The 15176-nt window shown below is 44.3% G+C and overlaps 1 protein-coding gene across 4 annotated transcripts; it reads left to right on the forward strand.

Moving 5' to 3' along the window:
• The first annotated feature begins 56 nt into the window (after positions 1-56).
• NONO (non-POU domain containing octamer binding) lies at positions 57-15118 on the forward strand. Of its 4 annotated transcripts, none has more exons than XM_080365517.1 (11): positions 57-212; positions 478-652; positions 3354-3574; positions 4635-4936; positions 7071-7166; positions 8210-8406; positions 8678-8762; positions 9722-9824; positions 11249-11291; positions 11943-12052; positions 14082-15118. In XM_080365517.1, exons 2-11 carry the CDS (start codon positions 487-489, stop codon positions 14217-14219), a joined length of 1461 nt encoding a protein of 486 aa, XP_080221643.1. In that variant the 5' UTR covers positions 57-212; positions 478-486; the 3' UTR covers positions 14220-15118. The 4 variants fall into 4 exon arrangements, with proteins under 4 accessions (XP_080221643.1, XP_080221644.1, XP_080221645.1 ...); XM_080365518.1 differs by having other exon boundaries at positions 3381-3574; XM_080365519.1 differs by having other exon boundaries at positions 478-607.
• Positions 15119-15176: the final 58 nt, after the last annotated feature.

Below are 15176 nucleotides of genomic sequence, written 5' to 3' on the forward strand. Positions count from 1 at the left end.
GACGGCTACTCCCGCCCTATGGCGGCCGGGCTCGTGAGTGGCGGCAAGCACGGCCAGTGGCAGTGCGGCGTTGTAGTCTGGGAGGCCAATGGGAGCGCGGGTGGCGGGCGCCGGGTTAGGTTGCGCGAGTTCCGGCCGCGCGCGCGCTCCTCTTCGGGCTGCTGTGGGGCGAGGAGGCCGCGATCCGCCTCGGCGCCGGCGTCCGCCACCAGGTGAGGCCGCGGCGGGGGCAGGAGAGCGGCTCCGCTCCGCTCCGCCGCGGGCCGGGCGCTCCCGGCCGGCCGCCGACGCCGGGGCCCTGCCGGGGCCTGCCGCGGCCTGCGCGGCCCGCCCCGCCCCGCCGCTGCACGCGGCCGCTTTGGCGGGCGGGCGGCCCCCGGTGAGGCGGGGCTGGGGGCGGCGGGAGCCATCTGGGGTCGCGGGCGGGAGCTGGCGTCGAGCCCCGGGCCGCGGCCGACCGGGCGTGTCTGTCTCCAGGTGGGGAAGATGCAGGGCAACAAGGGCTTCAACATGGAGAAGCAGAACCACACTCCGCGGAAACAGCACCAGCACCAGCAGCACCCGCCTCCGTCCATCCCCACCAACGGGCAGCAGGCCAACAGCCAGAGTGAGTCCCGGGCCCGCCGCGGGGGGCCGCCCGGCCCCGCTCTGGGTAGGCGTTGAGCGGCCGCGCTCGCTGCGGAGGGGAACTTGGGGTCCCGGTTCGCTGCTGGGTGCCGTGGGTCCGGGCCGAGCGCACAGGACCCGCTCTTTCGGCTTAAACCGATAACAGTTCTGGGCCTTAAGGAAGCCGCGACTTGCGTTCGCTGTTTGCCGGCAGCAGTCGGGCTGCTCCCTTGTTGGGGACAGGGGTTTGAATTGCAGCTGGGCTGGTTCTCGGGGTTTTCTTTTTGCTCGGTCTACGCAAAGATGCGTGTGGCTGCCGTGAGTTTGGCTGGGGTTTGTCTGTAAGTTTCTTCTGATCCCGAAACTGGGCAGCGATGTGGAGGTTCCTCCTTTGTCTCATTCTCAAGCAAAGCTCACTTGAAGAGTTTAGAAGTCTCTGAGCCTTCAACGGTGTTTCTGTAAACTTCGCAAATACGAGGTGGCTTATTCTGTCGCCTCTTTCCTTTCCCCCCGCCCCCCCCCAACGATAACAGATGGCTTCTCAACACGGGTTATCTTAAATACTAGCGAAATAAATTTGCTATCTGTAAAGATACAATTGTAGTAAGAATGTTGTTACAGCAATCTGCGGTCACCCGTTAACACTTAATATTTTTACATGGGAGGGACTAGGAGATACCCAGCTTTACTTAATATTTTAGCGTTCAAGTACCATTTGGTATTGATGATGGTTGTTACACTAATCTGGTGTGTTTCCGTGTTTGTTCTTCATCAGCATGGACTGTAGCTCTTGTTGCTTGGGATGCAGTCGGGGCTTATGAGCTGAGAGAGTATGCATTAATGGCTTCTGAGGCCTTAACTGATCTAACTTGATAGTTTAGAAGTATGGCAGCAGGTCATTGCCATTAGCGTTTTTGGGTGGGGAAGTACTTTAGTTATATTAGAAATTTTTTTTTTTCAAATTCGGACACTTTGTTGGTTCAAACAAAAGCATATTGAAGTCACACATGCACTTTGTGTGATTCCTCTGGGTTTTCTGTCAAAGTTGCAGGTTTAACTATATGCACACGTGTGCAGGGATAATGAGCTAGTAAAAAAAACCAAAAAAAAAACTGTATGTTTTTACTAGGTGGCCCTGTAAAACAGGCTCCTTTTCGGTTCATAGAAGATAATAGACAAAGGTGGCAGACCAGTCCCTTTCCAGTCAGGTTGGAAACAATACAACACAACAAGTGTATTGTGGTATTCTCATAGCGATCAGCTTATAGTGAGTGACTGTATCTCAGCTGCCTTTGAGTAGATCTACCTAAGGCAGAACACTGATAGTGGTATAAGTCCCTCCTAGTGTATTCACAGGCCTTGCAATTGATCCCCAAATACTTCTGACAACGGTGTGAAGAAGTTCACAAGACAAAACAGTTCACTTAAGCACCCTGGCTGTGTGAAGTGGATAACTTACTCTCACTACTCTTCTATAGATACACTGTCAGTCTTATTTGTGTGTGTGTGTTAGCCATGTGCTTATTCTTAAAAAGTTGTCCTTGCATGTCTTGCATGTTGTCTTTGCCTGAATAGGCTTTCCTGGTTAGTGACAAGCTTTGTAGTCTGAATTAAGCCACTCATGTTTGTAGTTTATTTCATATGCATGGCCATGAGATGTGTCCTCTGCAAAGCAAAGGAATGGCTTACTGTGGCTGGCTGTCCTGTGCGGGGAAGTACCATATACATTTAAGAAAATGGGACACGGGAAGGTAAAGGGATAATAATGCCACGCCTGTGTCTGGTGTATAGTAAAACTTCCAGGATTACGCTGGACTCTTACAGAATTAAAGGTTAAAGATTATATGCATGTGAGAATTTGAAAAAGTTCATGCCGGCTCTCTTGTTTGTTAGTGATTTATATAACATTACTTACTGGATACAGATTTTTGTGATTAACTTTGTGATTTCTCTGAGGTCTCACCTATATGGCTGGTTTTTGGGGTGGGTTTTTTTCCACTGTTTCCACCATTCCAGCCTTCTCTTCAGCTTGGAACCCAAGAGTCTAGAACCCAAGTCTAGAACAGGGTTCCTCAAACTTTTTAAACAGGGGGCCGGCGCGTGGATGAAGTGGCAGGCAGTCATCTGTGGCTGCTTGGTTCCCCCCCCCCCCCCCGGCCCCAACCCCCGGCGGGGGGGTGTGTGGGTGTATCTGTAAATACCAGGGGCCAGATTGAGGACCCTGGGGGCCATATCCGACATGCGGGCCGTAGTTTGAGGACCCCTGTTGTAGAATGTTACCTGTTTGAGGAAAATTTTCTCTTGTTTGCATATTTTTCTAGATATTTGGGATGGCTCAGGTTTTTTAGTAAAAATCTGGTTGCTCGCCAAACTGTGGCTATTCTATATTTACTCAGACTGTATTAACAAAATCCGGTATCGTGACTACAGTTGACTTTGTTGCAGGTCAGTCATCTTGACCAGATCTCCAAAAGTTGGGTGAAATCTCTCACGCTGTTTCAAGCTGCAGTGTACTTCTAGTCTCTATTTCTAGACTATCTTTCGCTTGCGTTAATGAGCACTGAGGTCAAAGCGTGTGTTTTCATTAAAAAGAACACGGGCCCCATTCTGAAATAAAATCCCCTTGTTGCTGTAGAAATGGCTGGAGAGGTTTGAGACCAAAGCGAATGGGTGGTGTTACCAATGTTGTCCTATGTCTCTCTGTTCACTGTGATGAAACCTAATAGAATTTATCCCCCCAACTGTAGAGCAGCTGTGTACCTTATTCCCCTCAGATGAAGGCCTGACTATTGACCTGAAGAATTTCCGGAAACCTGGTGAAAAGACCTTCACCCAAAGAAGCCGCCTGTTTGTGGGGAATCTGCCCCCCGATATTACAGAGGAAGAGATGAGAAAGTTATTTGAGAAGTATGGCAAGGCCGGTGAAGTCTTCATACACAAGGACAAAGGCTTTGGCTTTATCAGGCTGGTGAGTGACTTGCTACCTTTGAGGTGTTTTTGTGGCAATGACTCACACTGGAGGAGTATTGCTAATTGACAGTAGTATGTGTTCAGATATCTTGCTAATTAAGCCCGCTGTTGATTTCAGTAACAAGGAATATGGGATCAGCTTCTATAAGTGGTTTGTCTAGAGCTTGTTAATGAGAAGGAATGTGAATTCAGGCAGCCTGTGGCAGGATTTACGAGATATCTGATAAAGTTATTCTGAAGTTAGCTGGTACAAAACAGAAAGAAACCATTAACATGATGCTATTATAGGCAGGGTGGACTTGCATTTTCTGGAAGGGTGTGAACATGGGATTTATATGAACATAGGTTGTCATGCAGTACTACTGGAATGATGACTGCTTTTGAAGTAGGGGATCTCTTTATGATCATGTTGAATGGTGACTGGGAAGGAGTTAGCTACCAACATAGAGTAATGGTTCTCAGACTTTATTGGCTCATATGCTACCTTTCTGAAAGCCCCAAGGTGAGTGACTGGAGCATGAGGTTCCCACACCAAAGTCTGGGGTGCTTTGCTCTAGTGTAGCTGCTTGGTGGTGACTTTAGTGAGTGGAAAGGTGTGAAACTGGCATAGGATATCATCTTTCGTGGATTGTCATACAACCAGCATTTCCTTTTACAGTTGTCAGGCTTGGCTAATACTTAAATCTTGATTATTTTAAAAAATGTATTTATTTAAAGAAAAAAAGGCCTACTTTGTAGCCTTAATATTTAATTATGTCTGTAGATAATGGTGATTTAATTGTTTGCTTAGGTTTGTACTGGCTGTTGGATTAATCTCAGTTCTGATGCATTTTGAATTTTTATTACTATTTTTCCCCTCCAATCTCTATACATGCCTCTTCAGCTAGAGTCATAACAGAATAGTTATGGTCTGTTAGGACACTTTTTACCATGCTATGGGAGGATTATTTGTTCCTGTCTCTGAGATACTTGTTCAGGAGAAATAGGCTTGTGACTGTTGTGACTGGCTGTTTGTGTACTGCATTGAGGGTTTTAATGATAACTTTTTTTATCTTCAGGAAACTCGCACTCTGGCAGAGATTGCAAAGGTGGAACTAGACAACATGCCTCTACGTGGGAAGCAGCTAAGAGTGCGTTTTGCATGCCACAGTGCATCGCTGACAGTCAGAAACCTGCCTCAGTTTGTGTCCAATGAGCTCCTGGAGGAAGCCTTCTCAGTGTTTGGCCAGGTGGAAAGGGCTGTGGTTATTGTGGATGACAGAGGACGATCCTCTGGGAAAGGCATTGTGGAGTTCTCAGGGAAGCCTGCTGCTAGGAAAGCCCTGGATAGATGTAGTGATGGGTCTTTCCTGCTAACTACGTAAGTGTGGAGGGTGAGAAGTGCTATACTGGCATGTGTTGCAGGTTGATGGGTGGCATTGGTTTGTGAGCAATGTTTCTTAACATCAGAGCAGGACAGATGGGGTAGGAGGTGGTCGGTGATTTGCTTGGGGAGAACTTTAATTAGCTTTGTTCCAACAAGAGTGAGTCTGTGCTGAAACTCAGGTCTGAAAACTTTCTTCTGGGAAGCTGATAGTGGGGTAAGTGTGTAAAACTTCCCGATAAGCTCTTTCTTGGTAAAGCCTTCTTAGGGCAATTAAAGCAGCCTTTAAGAAGCAGAGCTGTTTCAGAGACCATCCATATCATTTGTTGGAAATGAAGCTAAAGTGTGTTAATTGTGCACTGTGGATTGCTTCAGAGATGGCTCTTTGGGATGGGACTCCACTCAGCAGCATGCACAGCTGTGGTGGAATGCTGATCCACCACTGTGGGCATGGGATCTGTTGGAGGAGCTGGTCAGATAGATCGGATTGTTTGGAGTTTTCACCATAATGAACTGTTTTCCTTGTGCTTGAATATCATAAGGCAACAAAGCATGCTCTTGCGTTAATTATGTGAACTTGCTCAAGTAAATGACTAATTCTAGATGTGTTCCACAGAGCACAGACTGTTGCTCTTAAGTATTAAGAGGGAGTAATTTCTGATCTTTTGGAAGTAATTTATATTTTATATATATGCACCTACAATCTGGGAATAGAATACTTCCTGAAAAGTAACTTTATAAGCTTTGTGCTTCTTGCTTCTTTCCTTTTTCTTGGTATGGCACAGCCATACACAAGCATGTTGAGTTTCAAAAAGCAGGTGGTTTTGGGTTGTTGGGGTTTTTTATACCTGTTTCTCTCCCTGAGACTATATGGGGATAACCAGCATAGCACATAGCGCTCTGTGGGGGGATTGCTGTTAAGGAGCTTTTGCTGATTCAGAAGTCTCTATCCTGAAGGAACCATGAAAAAAAACCATGCAAACTAAGTCACTACCAGTGTGTAAATGAGAGCACTTGAGGGTAAGGATCAATCTTTTTGTAGCTATCAGTGTATTAGATTCTGATATCTAGGACAGCAAACCAGTATGTTTGCTTATTTCTAGTTATGGCTTGGCCTTGATTAAACTTGTCCTGGTTTGTCCTAGTTCATGACAGTAGCAGCTAGATGAACTGATTGGAATTGGTACACACTGGAAAACATTAATAATGGAGTATGTCACACTGAAGTGAAAAGCTAGATTGTGGATCTTCAGCTGAGGAGAGGGATTTTATCCTCTCGTATCCTGCCTTCCTGCCGGAGTCTGGCCACCGCTTGGCATAGCATGATCATTTCTTTTCTGTTTCCCCAGCTCTGGCAAGTGAGGTTGAGGAGCTAACAAGAGGCTGTGGTGCTGCTTTGTGCCGAGGATGAGCAGTGTCAGTGCTGTGAAGGGGAGCTAATTCAGACATTGGGGACACCTTTGTTAAATACTTTCTTCTGCATACAGAAACCAGGAGGACAGAAGCACATGTGTGCAGTGTCTGTGTTGCAGAGTGCACCAGTGGATTTCTTGGGGGGAGGAAGTTCAGACAGGGTCCAGCAGGCACTTAAGAGCACTGCTGCTGAGCAGTAATGGCATGTGGTGGTCTCCCCAGAAGACTATGACTGAATGGTACAGCCAGCAACCTCCAGCGAGGAGCAGTATAGTTACTCTTTGCTTTAGACAGTTATAAAAAGGGACACAAGGACTTTGCAGCCCATGGTTGGCCATGTAGCAGTGGAGGAAAGGGAGAAAGCCAGAACTCTGGGGACTACGAGACTTCATGCCAACTAAATCCTACTGGAGAATGTTAGGTTCTGCTTAAGCTGGTTTTTTTTAACCAATAACTGGAAGTATGGTTCTTCATACAATTTTGGGTTGGATTCAAAAAGGATTTTGATTAACAGTTCAGCTTCTGTTCTAGAAAGAAAGAAAAAAAAGGTGTTTAAAGTGATTTCTGGTCTCACTTGGTTGAGATCCCCAAGTGCTTTTATATTTCTTTGAGCAGTGCTAAAAGCAGTATTTTATAACCTCAGACACAGTACACATGCTGTCCTGCACACAAGCTCATTCTTGAATTTTGTTGAAAGCACCTCATCTTTTCTTTACAGATTCCCTCGGCCTGTCACTGTGGAGCCCATGGATCAGTATGATGATGAAGAAGGACTACCAGAGAAACTAGTCATCAAAAACCAGCAATATCACAAGTATGTGAGGAGATGAGACTACCTGTGGACTAGGACATTAACTGGTGCCTCAGTCTTAGGACGGTGGCTCATCAGTGCTCCTAAAGGGCCTCCTTTTTTTGTAAACGTGACCTGACTGTGGAAGGAGAATTGCATACACTGTTCCTTGCCATGATTAGTTGAAAGAAAGCAGTAGGTTTGGATCCATACTGCTGGCTAAGACTGGCAGCCTCCACATATTTTTCATAAGTCTGTTTCAGTTGTTGGAATAAAAAATCATGTCAGTTTGAGATAACATGAGATCCCTTACTCACATGAGAAGCTGAAGCAAAGACTTAAGTTTCTTGTTCTAAGTGTTATGGAAAGTCTGTAGAGGAAAATAGATTTGAACCCACAGTGAATATTTAAATAGTGATCTGAATAGCATTAAAAGATTGTAGAGTTATCCAGGTGTAAGGCCATGGTCTTTGAAGGCTTCCCAGTGTAAGAAAGGTATCATGTGATCCCAGCAGTGGGAATTAGTAAACCATGTGTGCTCATGAATTTTTCAAGGAAGATGAGAGCTTCAGGAACTGGGAGGCTGCATTAGGAATAGTCATGTGCTCCAGGTGCATGGGCTGCAGAGATCAGTAAAATACACATGCATGTTTGGGCAGTGTTTGTTTCTGGAGTGGGTCTGTCTATGAGATGTGCAGCAGGAGCAAAGGCTGTTTCTTTTCAAGAGTATTTCTGAATGTGTTTACCCAGAATCTTTTGATGTCTTACGAAAGCAGTGTCATTGCTTGTTGTGGAGGAAGGTGGAACACTGTTTCCATGTATAATTAATCCTGCAGGATGATTCTGCCTAAGTTTCTCCTTTAAATGGCTCCTGAGGAGCAGACAAACTGGTATCCCAAGCGTAGCTATTTGTGAGAAAGTAGAAGACAAAGTGATTCTTTATTTCTTGCACTAAATGCATTTCTAACTGTTAAAAGGGTCTACTGGTACATTTAACACACAAATGTGTTTTTCTTGGTTCCTCCTTGCTCTATTGAAGGATTCACTAGTTCCTCCTTGTTTGACAGGGAACGTGAGCAGCCTCCTCGATTTGCACAGCCTGGCAGTTTTGAGTATGAGTATGCCATGCGTTGGAAGGCTCTAATAGAAATGGAGAAACAGCAGCAAGAACAAGTAGACCGCAACATCAAGGAAGCTCGAGAGAAGCTGGAAATGGAAATGGAAGCAGCCCGCCATGAGCACCAAGTTATGCTCATGCGGCAAGGTACCAGTCAAAGATAAATACAGTATCAAAACACGGCCCTGCAGCATCAAGGGATGGGTAGCTCACTAGATGGGCTAGAGCCCACTGAAGGTGAGCCGTGGTGTAGCTGCTTGACTTGTAACCAAGCATGGTAACGCCAAGTGAATGGGGAGATGTTACTGTATTGGTGGAAGCTCTGTTACCTTGTTCTCTTGTGTGTTATGGTTCTAGTTCAGGAATTAAGAGGGGACATGGGAGATGAGTTTGGGTTTTTTACTGTTGTCTTTTACAGATTTAATGAGACGCCAGGAGGAGCTGAGGAGAATGGAGGAATTGCATAACCAAGAAGTACAAAAACGTAAACAGTTGGAACTCAGGTAAGGGGGCAGGTTATGAAATGCTGTGAATCCATAATATGAAATTAAATGCTGCTTCAGTGCACCTAATTGTTCAGTGTGACATTTAATTACTACCTAAAGTACGGCTGTTATTTCGGGCCTTTTTGTTCATAGGAAGAGTGTACAGTTGGTTTAAAATGGAAGAGTTAGGAGTTTCTTCCACTGATTAGTATTTAGTTTCCTACAGTTCTGTGTCTTAGTTTAGCTCCTTGACTGAGGCAGATAGAAGAATCAGAATCTGTGCGGTAATTCAGTGGTTTCAGTGCTGCAGGTTGAGAAACCCCATTCTAGTATCTATCCTTTCGTTTGAGGGGTAACTTAGTCTCAGAGATTTCTCTGTCCATTCTGGCTTTTCCTTGTTTCAGGGTCATTTTAAGAAGCTCGACCACTAAACCATGTCCCGAAGTGCCACATCTACACTTCTAAATACCTCCAGGGATGCTGATTCAGCCACTTCCCCAGGCAGCCTGTTCTAATCCCTGATAACCCTTTCCTGAAGAAATTTTTCGTGATATACAATCTAAACCTCCCCTGGCACAACTTGAGGCCATTTCCTCTTGTCCTATTACTTGCTACCTGGGAGAAGACTGACACCCACCCTGCTACAACCTCCTTTCAGGTAGTTGTAGAACATGGTAACGTCTCCCCTGAGCCTCCTTTTCAACAGGCTAAACACCCCCAGTTCTTCAACCCACCCCTCATGAGACACATGGTTTTGCTCGTGTTGGGTTTTATAATGAACTGCTTGAAATTGAAAGTGTTGGAAATTACTTTCTGTGCATATGTGTTTCTGTTTTCATCATAAAGTACCTAATATTTTACAGCCTCAGTTCTTAAAATTGTAGATTTCCAAACAAGACCCATTAGGCAGCACTGCAACGCTGGGATGCAGATGGTTGGTGTATGTTGTGCTGAGCATTCTTGGATGATTTTTGCAGGCAGGAGGAAGAACGCAGGCGCCGTGAGGAGGAGATGAGAAGGCAGCAAGAAGAGATGATGAGACGCCAGCAGGAAGGCTTTAAAGGGAATTTTGCTGATGCGGTATGAGTGCTTCTACGTTCCCATTGCATCTGGACACTGATGTTCGATTTTTGCCCTTCCACAGCATGCGGTTTTCTGTGAATGCTCAACTTGTTGGTTGAGGGACTCTATATCTTGGATACATTCTGTCCTAAATTACTGACTCCCTCCAATCTTTATACAGTTTAGCCTGGAAAATATACATACCCCAGTAACCATCCCACTGTTGTTCATGCAGGACCCTCACTAGCTGCCTTGCTGTTCAGAAGAATATATGCTAACTAATTTTATTCTAACAGTGACAAAGATGGACTGTCTTGAAGTACTGCTTCAGAATCCCATTATGGTCATACACCTAGCTATATCTCTAGCCTGCAGTCTGTCTTAGTCATGCTTAGATGAAATAATCCCAACTTGAGGCGCTGCTGCAGGCATGGTAATTGCTTGTACTTAAAAGTCAGTTGGTCAAGTGTTTTCTAGTAATGCAAAATGTGTGGTAACCTGCCTTTTAATATTAGTACCTCTAGCTCTATAAAGAAGTCTTACAATTAACTTCCAGTCCCAGCAACTTTCTGTTGTGGAGGCAGCTGCAGTGCTATCGAGGTGGTATAATGGCATCAGTACAACTGAGTGGCAGGTGTTTATGTATCCTAGCGAAAAATTGGTCCCTAAGCAAAATGGCTAAATGTGTCAAACCAAAAGGGCAGTGTGACTGACCTAAATGTGCAGATATTACCCAGTGTAGCAGAACTCCTAGTTTCTCTGAACAATAGTGCCTTCATATCATAAATAGTGCCAATGAGACTACAGGTGAAGTGAAACTGTTACTCGGTTCCCACTGTGGAAAAAGTAGTATGCTCACAGAATTGAGGGGGTGCTCCTGGCTTTGCAGTGCAGGAGATGTGGTGTGTCCCCTGTGCTCAGTTAATAAGAGAAACGTTGATCTCACAAAGTGGTATTATAATGCGAGTGACCCAGCGCTGCCTCTTTTCGTGTAAGCTTGCATTCCTCTCAACAGGAAAAGCTTCTTAGCTATGCTGAGGAAGTAACAAAACTAATTGTATTTAATGTACTGCTGCCACTCAGGAGATCCTTCCCTCCAGATGCCATGTATCTCTTTATGCTGCTGTTTGGTAAAATCTGCATGTGCAGCTTTGCTGCTGGATGCGTTACTGTAATTGTGAAAAACAATATTACAGAAGGAAATATTTTGTATAAGATCTGTTTGTTCAGCAGTTACTGTGTGAAGGTAGCTCAGATAATCTTTTGAAGTTTACCCTGGGAATGACTTCTCTATATAGTTTTCAGTAGTAAAACCCCAGAACTCACTGAATTTGTATAATTACATTTTTTAAAAGCCTGAATTTTTATCATTTGAAATGAGTCTCGTTTTTTTTTTTTCTTCCTCTTTTTTTCTTTTTTCTCTTTTTTTTTTCCTTCACCAGAGAGAGCCACCAGAGATGCGAATGGGACAGATGGGTATGGGAGGTAAGAGTATTCTGTGGCCATCTTTGTTCCTATGCATGTTCCTTTCCTCCTTTACAAAATCTGTTACATTTGTTGAGTAGTCTTATTTTATTGGTTTCTTACTTAGAAACTCAGTTGTAGTAATCTTCTCCAAGTTCAGTGACAGGAGGTGTTCATCTGACAGGAAACAGCAGAATTTGGGTATGAGGCAGTATTGTACTTTGTGAGACTCTGTTCAGCGAGCAAAAGACTTGGTTGAAGTTTCTATCAGACACACAGTGTGCTTCAGAAGTTTGTACTGATAACGGAGACTGGTGTGAGAGTGAGTGTTAGACCTCGAGCCCAGGAAATTATCTTGATTTCTGTATTTCCCTATCTTGACTACATGATTGAGAGTTTCAGGCCACATGTACAAGAGCAAGTGAAGAGGCAATGGGGGCTTAGTGGTTAAGGCAGGTGGTGAGTGTTAGAGCCTGCTGGAGTTTCAGGTGATACTGGAATGCAAGATCAGTTTATCTTGACCTAATAGTGCAAAGCTAGTTAATAGATTAGGACTCTGTCCCTGAATGGAAAACACTGTGGGGAGCTTACATGGTGTTGGGTGGCTCTGGGGAGATGAGGAGACCCCAGTCACTGTCCCTGCCAGGACTGTTCTTGAATTTTCTTCTCCAGGTACCATTGGCATGAACAATAGAGGAGCTATGGGTGGTACCAATGTCCCAGCTGCTGCACCACCTGCAACTGGTCCTGGAGCTATGATACCTGATGGAGCCATGGGAATGGTAATGTATCTCCTTTTGTTGTGCACACCTTTCAAATGCAGATTTGTTGTTTCCATTGTTAAGCACTATGCTGCTAAAGTTGAAGCTTGATTGTCTACCTAGACCTGTTTCTTAACTCCTGCTGAAATCTTTAGAAGTTAATCTTGCCTTGATACCAGTTGGTAACTTTCAGGAGATTGAGCCGAATCTAATAACTACTTACTTTCAAGGTAATGAGTGCTAAAATGTTTGTTAGAAATATCTTAGCAATACTATATGGTTAAATTTGGCTAACTTGCTTAGGAGGTGAAGAGCAAAGAATCAGTGGAGGTTATGCTTATTTATTTGCGCTTTTCTTTACAATAGGCCATGGCTTCTGTGGCATCTGTTATTCCTCTGTCACACAGAGAATCGATCTTCTCACAGTGTCAGCACTCCAGTCAGCAGCAGAAACAGCAGCAGTCATAGTCGAATTTGTCCTCAAAGTTCATCTTCTTTTGGCAGTTTATATCAATTGATCTCATAAGCAATTTTCCTGCAAACCTCCCTACTTAGATTTCTTGATCATAGAAATTTTTTTTGTCATAAAGAACAGTTTTATTTGGCTATAAGCTTTTGTGCCTAAGTGGTAGGGACAGTGGAGTGGTTGAGGTAAGATGAAGATAAGAATGGAAAGGGCAGGTGGGTTCAGATCAACATGATGAAATAATACCATTTAGACCAAAAATCAATAAGCTGTTTCTCTAATGGAGAAAAATATGTATATAGACATTTTGGAAACTTTTTGTGACCATGTGCTTGGTTTTAGTTGTTACTGGGTCCGTGCATTCCAGATTTTTATTCATGTAGGGAGCAGTTTGCATGTCTGCTCCAGCTGCTTGCAGTGATTGCACTGTCCTTCCCTATGATATGTTGTGCTGGAAAATTTCATGATTGCTCAGAATTTTTTATCTGTAGGAAAGAGAGAAAGGTGGAAAGAGTGCTGTTACTGATAGTGCCTCCCCTCCACTGCCAGCAAAGTGAGCGTTGAGAGTCCCTGGGACCTACCAATTGATAATTTTACTGAAGTTAGGGTCTGTGTTCTGTAGAACCAGGCAGGCAATACCATGGAGTCATGGTACAGTACTAATACCAATTATGATGTGCATATATGTATCACGTTACATTGTATATGTATCACTGCTGTAAACCTGTGGACAAAGAATAAATGCAACTCAGGAGACTGGTGTAAAGCAGTTCTGCTCTGTGTAGGCACTTGGCCCCAGTCCAGGGGGATGGAGGCGGCAGTGGTTGTTGCCTCCAGTACCTTCCCTAAAGCAAGTGCCATGTTCACCATGAGGACATGTAGTGGCACACATTGTCCAGGGAGGTTGTGCAGTCTTTATCCTTGGACGTTTACAAGACCTGACTGCGTCAAGCTGTGACTAACCTAGTCTGACTTCATAGCCAGCTCTGCTTTGAGCGGGAGGTTGGACTAGAGACCTCCTGAGCTACCTTCCAACCCAAATTATCCTTTGATAGTCTTCTCCCTGCTGGAAAGAAGAGACTGTGCAGTAGCACTAACCAGCTGGAAGAAGGAGAGCCAAAGAATGGAAATAAGAGGATATGATCAGGGCACACAACCAGTATTGTAGGTTTATTTTGGAATTGGAGTATTGTGTACACCTGGATTGTGATAGGGCTGTAGTATCGGTGTACTGCTCCTCGTTTGCATTCAGTTTGGGTGAAGGAATATGGTGGAAATGTGAAGTTCTTTCCCAGACTGCATTTTTCACATGCCTACAGCAGGGCACTAGTCAGTGAGATGGTGCAAATTGTATTCTAGTGCACTTGACTAAAAGTTACATGGGAAAAGACCTGGTCCTGCAGTGGTCCTGTCAGTCTACTTTTGGGGCTGTGGGGATATTTTTGGTGGGGTGAAAGTTTGTAGCAAGGTCAGATGGAATTGTGGAAACCCAGTAGAATTTGAATCAACTCAAATGGCTTTTAACTGCCCTTCTTTGTTCCTTGTTTTTCTTCCTGCCTCTCCTGCACTTGTCCTCGTTACAAGACTCCGCCGCCGCCTGCAGATCGCTTTGGCCAGGGTGGCGCGATGGAAGGCCTTGGAGCGATGGGAGGGAACCCACCTGCCTTCAACAGAGGAAATCCAGGTGGTGATTTTGGCCCTAATAAGCGTCGCAGATACTAACAGGATTAAGCTACCCCCTGCACACACCCCAAAGAGAAAAGGAATCTTAGCAGGCCATATTTGGGGGGTGGGGGATATATTAAAAATAGTTAATTAGGGCCTGTTTTGGTAAAGCCACTCTTAAGACAAGGGGAGTGCAGTCTGACTGGTAAAGGTTTTAGAAAATTTCATGTGGTGCATTCCTATAATTTCAATGTGAAATGGATTCTGGGAGGCTGCCATGGTTGTTCAGTAATGATAAAATATGGCAAGGACCCTAATGCCTTGACCATTCCAGGTTTCCTGTTTGCAGCTGGAATCCTGAGACTAAACTAGATAAAATTGCGGTATGTCTTGGCATTTTTTAGTGTAGTGTACCTTGCTTAAGAGCACAGGGGAGTCTCTGGAGAACTAGGGCAGCATCTGGGCACTTTGGAGCTCCCATGATTCTGTAAATTTATATAGCTCCAAATGATCCATCATGTAGTGAACTGGGGGAGGTTTTCTGTTTGTTTATTTCTTTCTTTTTTTTTTTTTTTTTCCCCCTCCTAACTTGTAGTTATTCTTTTTATCTGGACCATCTGTTTCTTTAAAGTAGTTGATTGTCATGTGCAGCCTGAACGGCTGGGAAGCTCTTGTTTGGATGGATTTTTTGATAATGTGTTGTATCGCTGTTTATTTTTACTGGTAGTAAAGTACAATCTATTGGACAAAAATACTGTATCTCATGCTGAAGATTTAACTGAAAAAAAATGTTTGTATAATCTTAACCTTGCCTGTCTTTTGTGTAGAAGTACTACAAGATTTTTCATTTAGTGTAAACTGTTTGAACACAAGCTGTAATTGTCCCACTAACAAGTTTGTGTTTGTCTGAGGAATGTTACAGGAATGCATTATTAAAGTGGATTTTAAGCCTTTTTTATCTGGTGTGTTGTCTCTTCTGTTTTTTGAATGAAAAAGCGTACGTATGGGTTGAGG

The sequence above is a fragment of the Falco punctatus genome, assembly GCF_963210335.1.
Source record: "Falco punctatus genome assembly, chromosome: 15".
NCBI lineage: Eukaryota > Metazoa > Chordata > Aves > Falconiformes > Falconidae > Falco > Falco punctatus.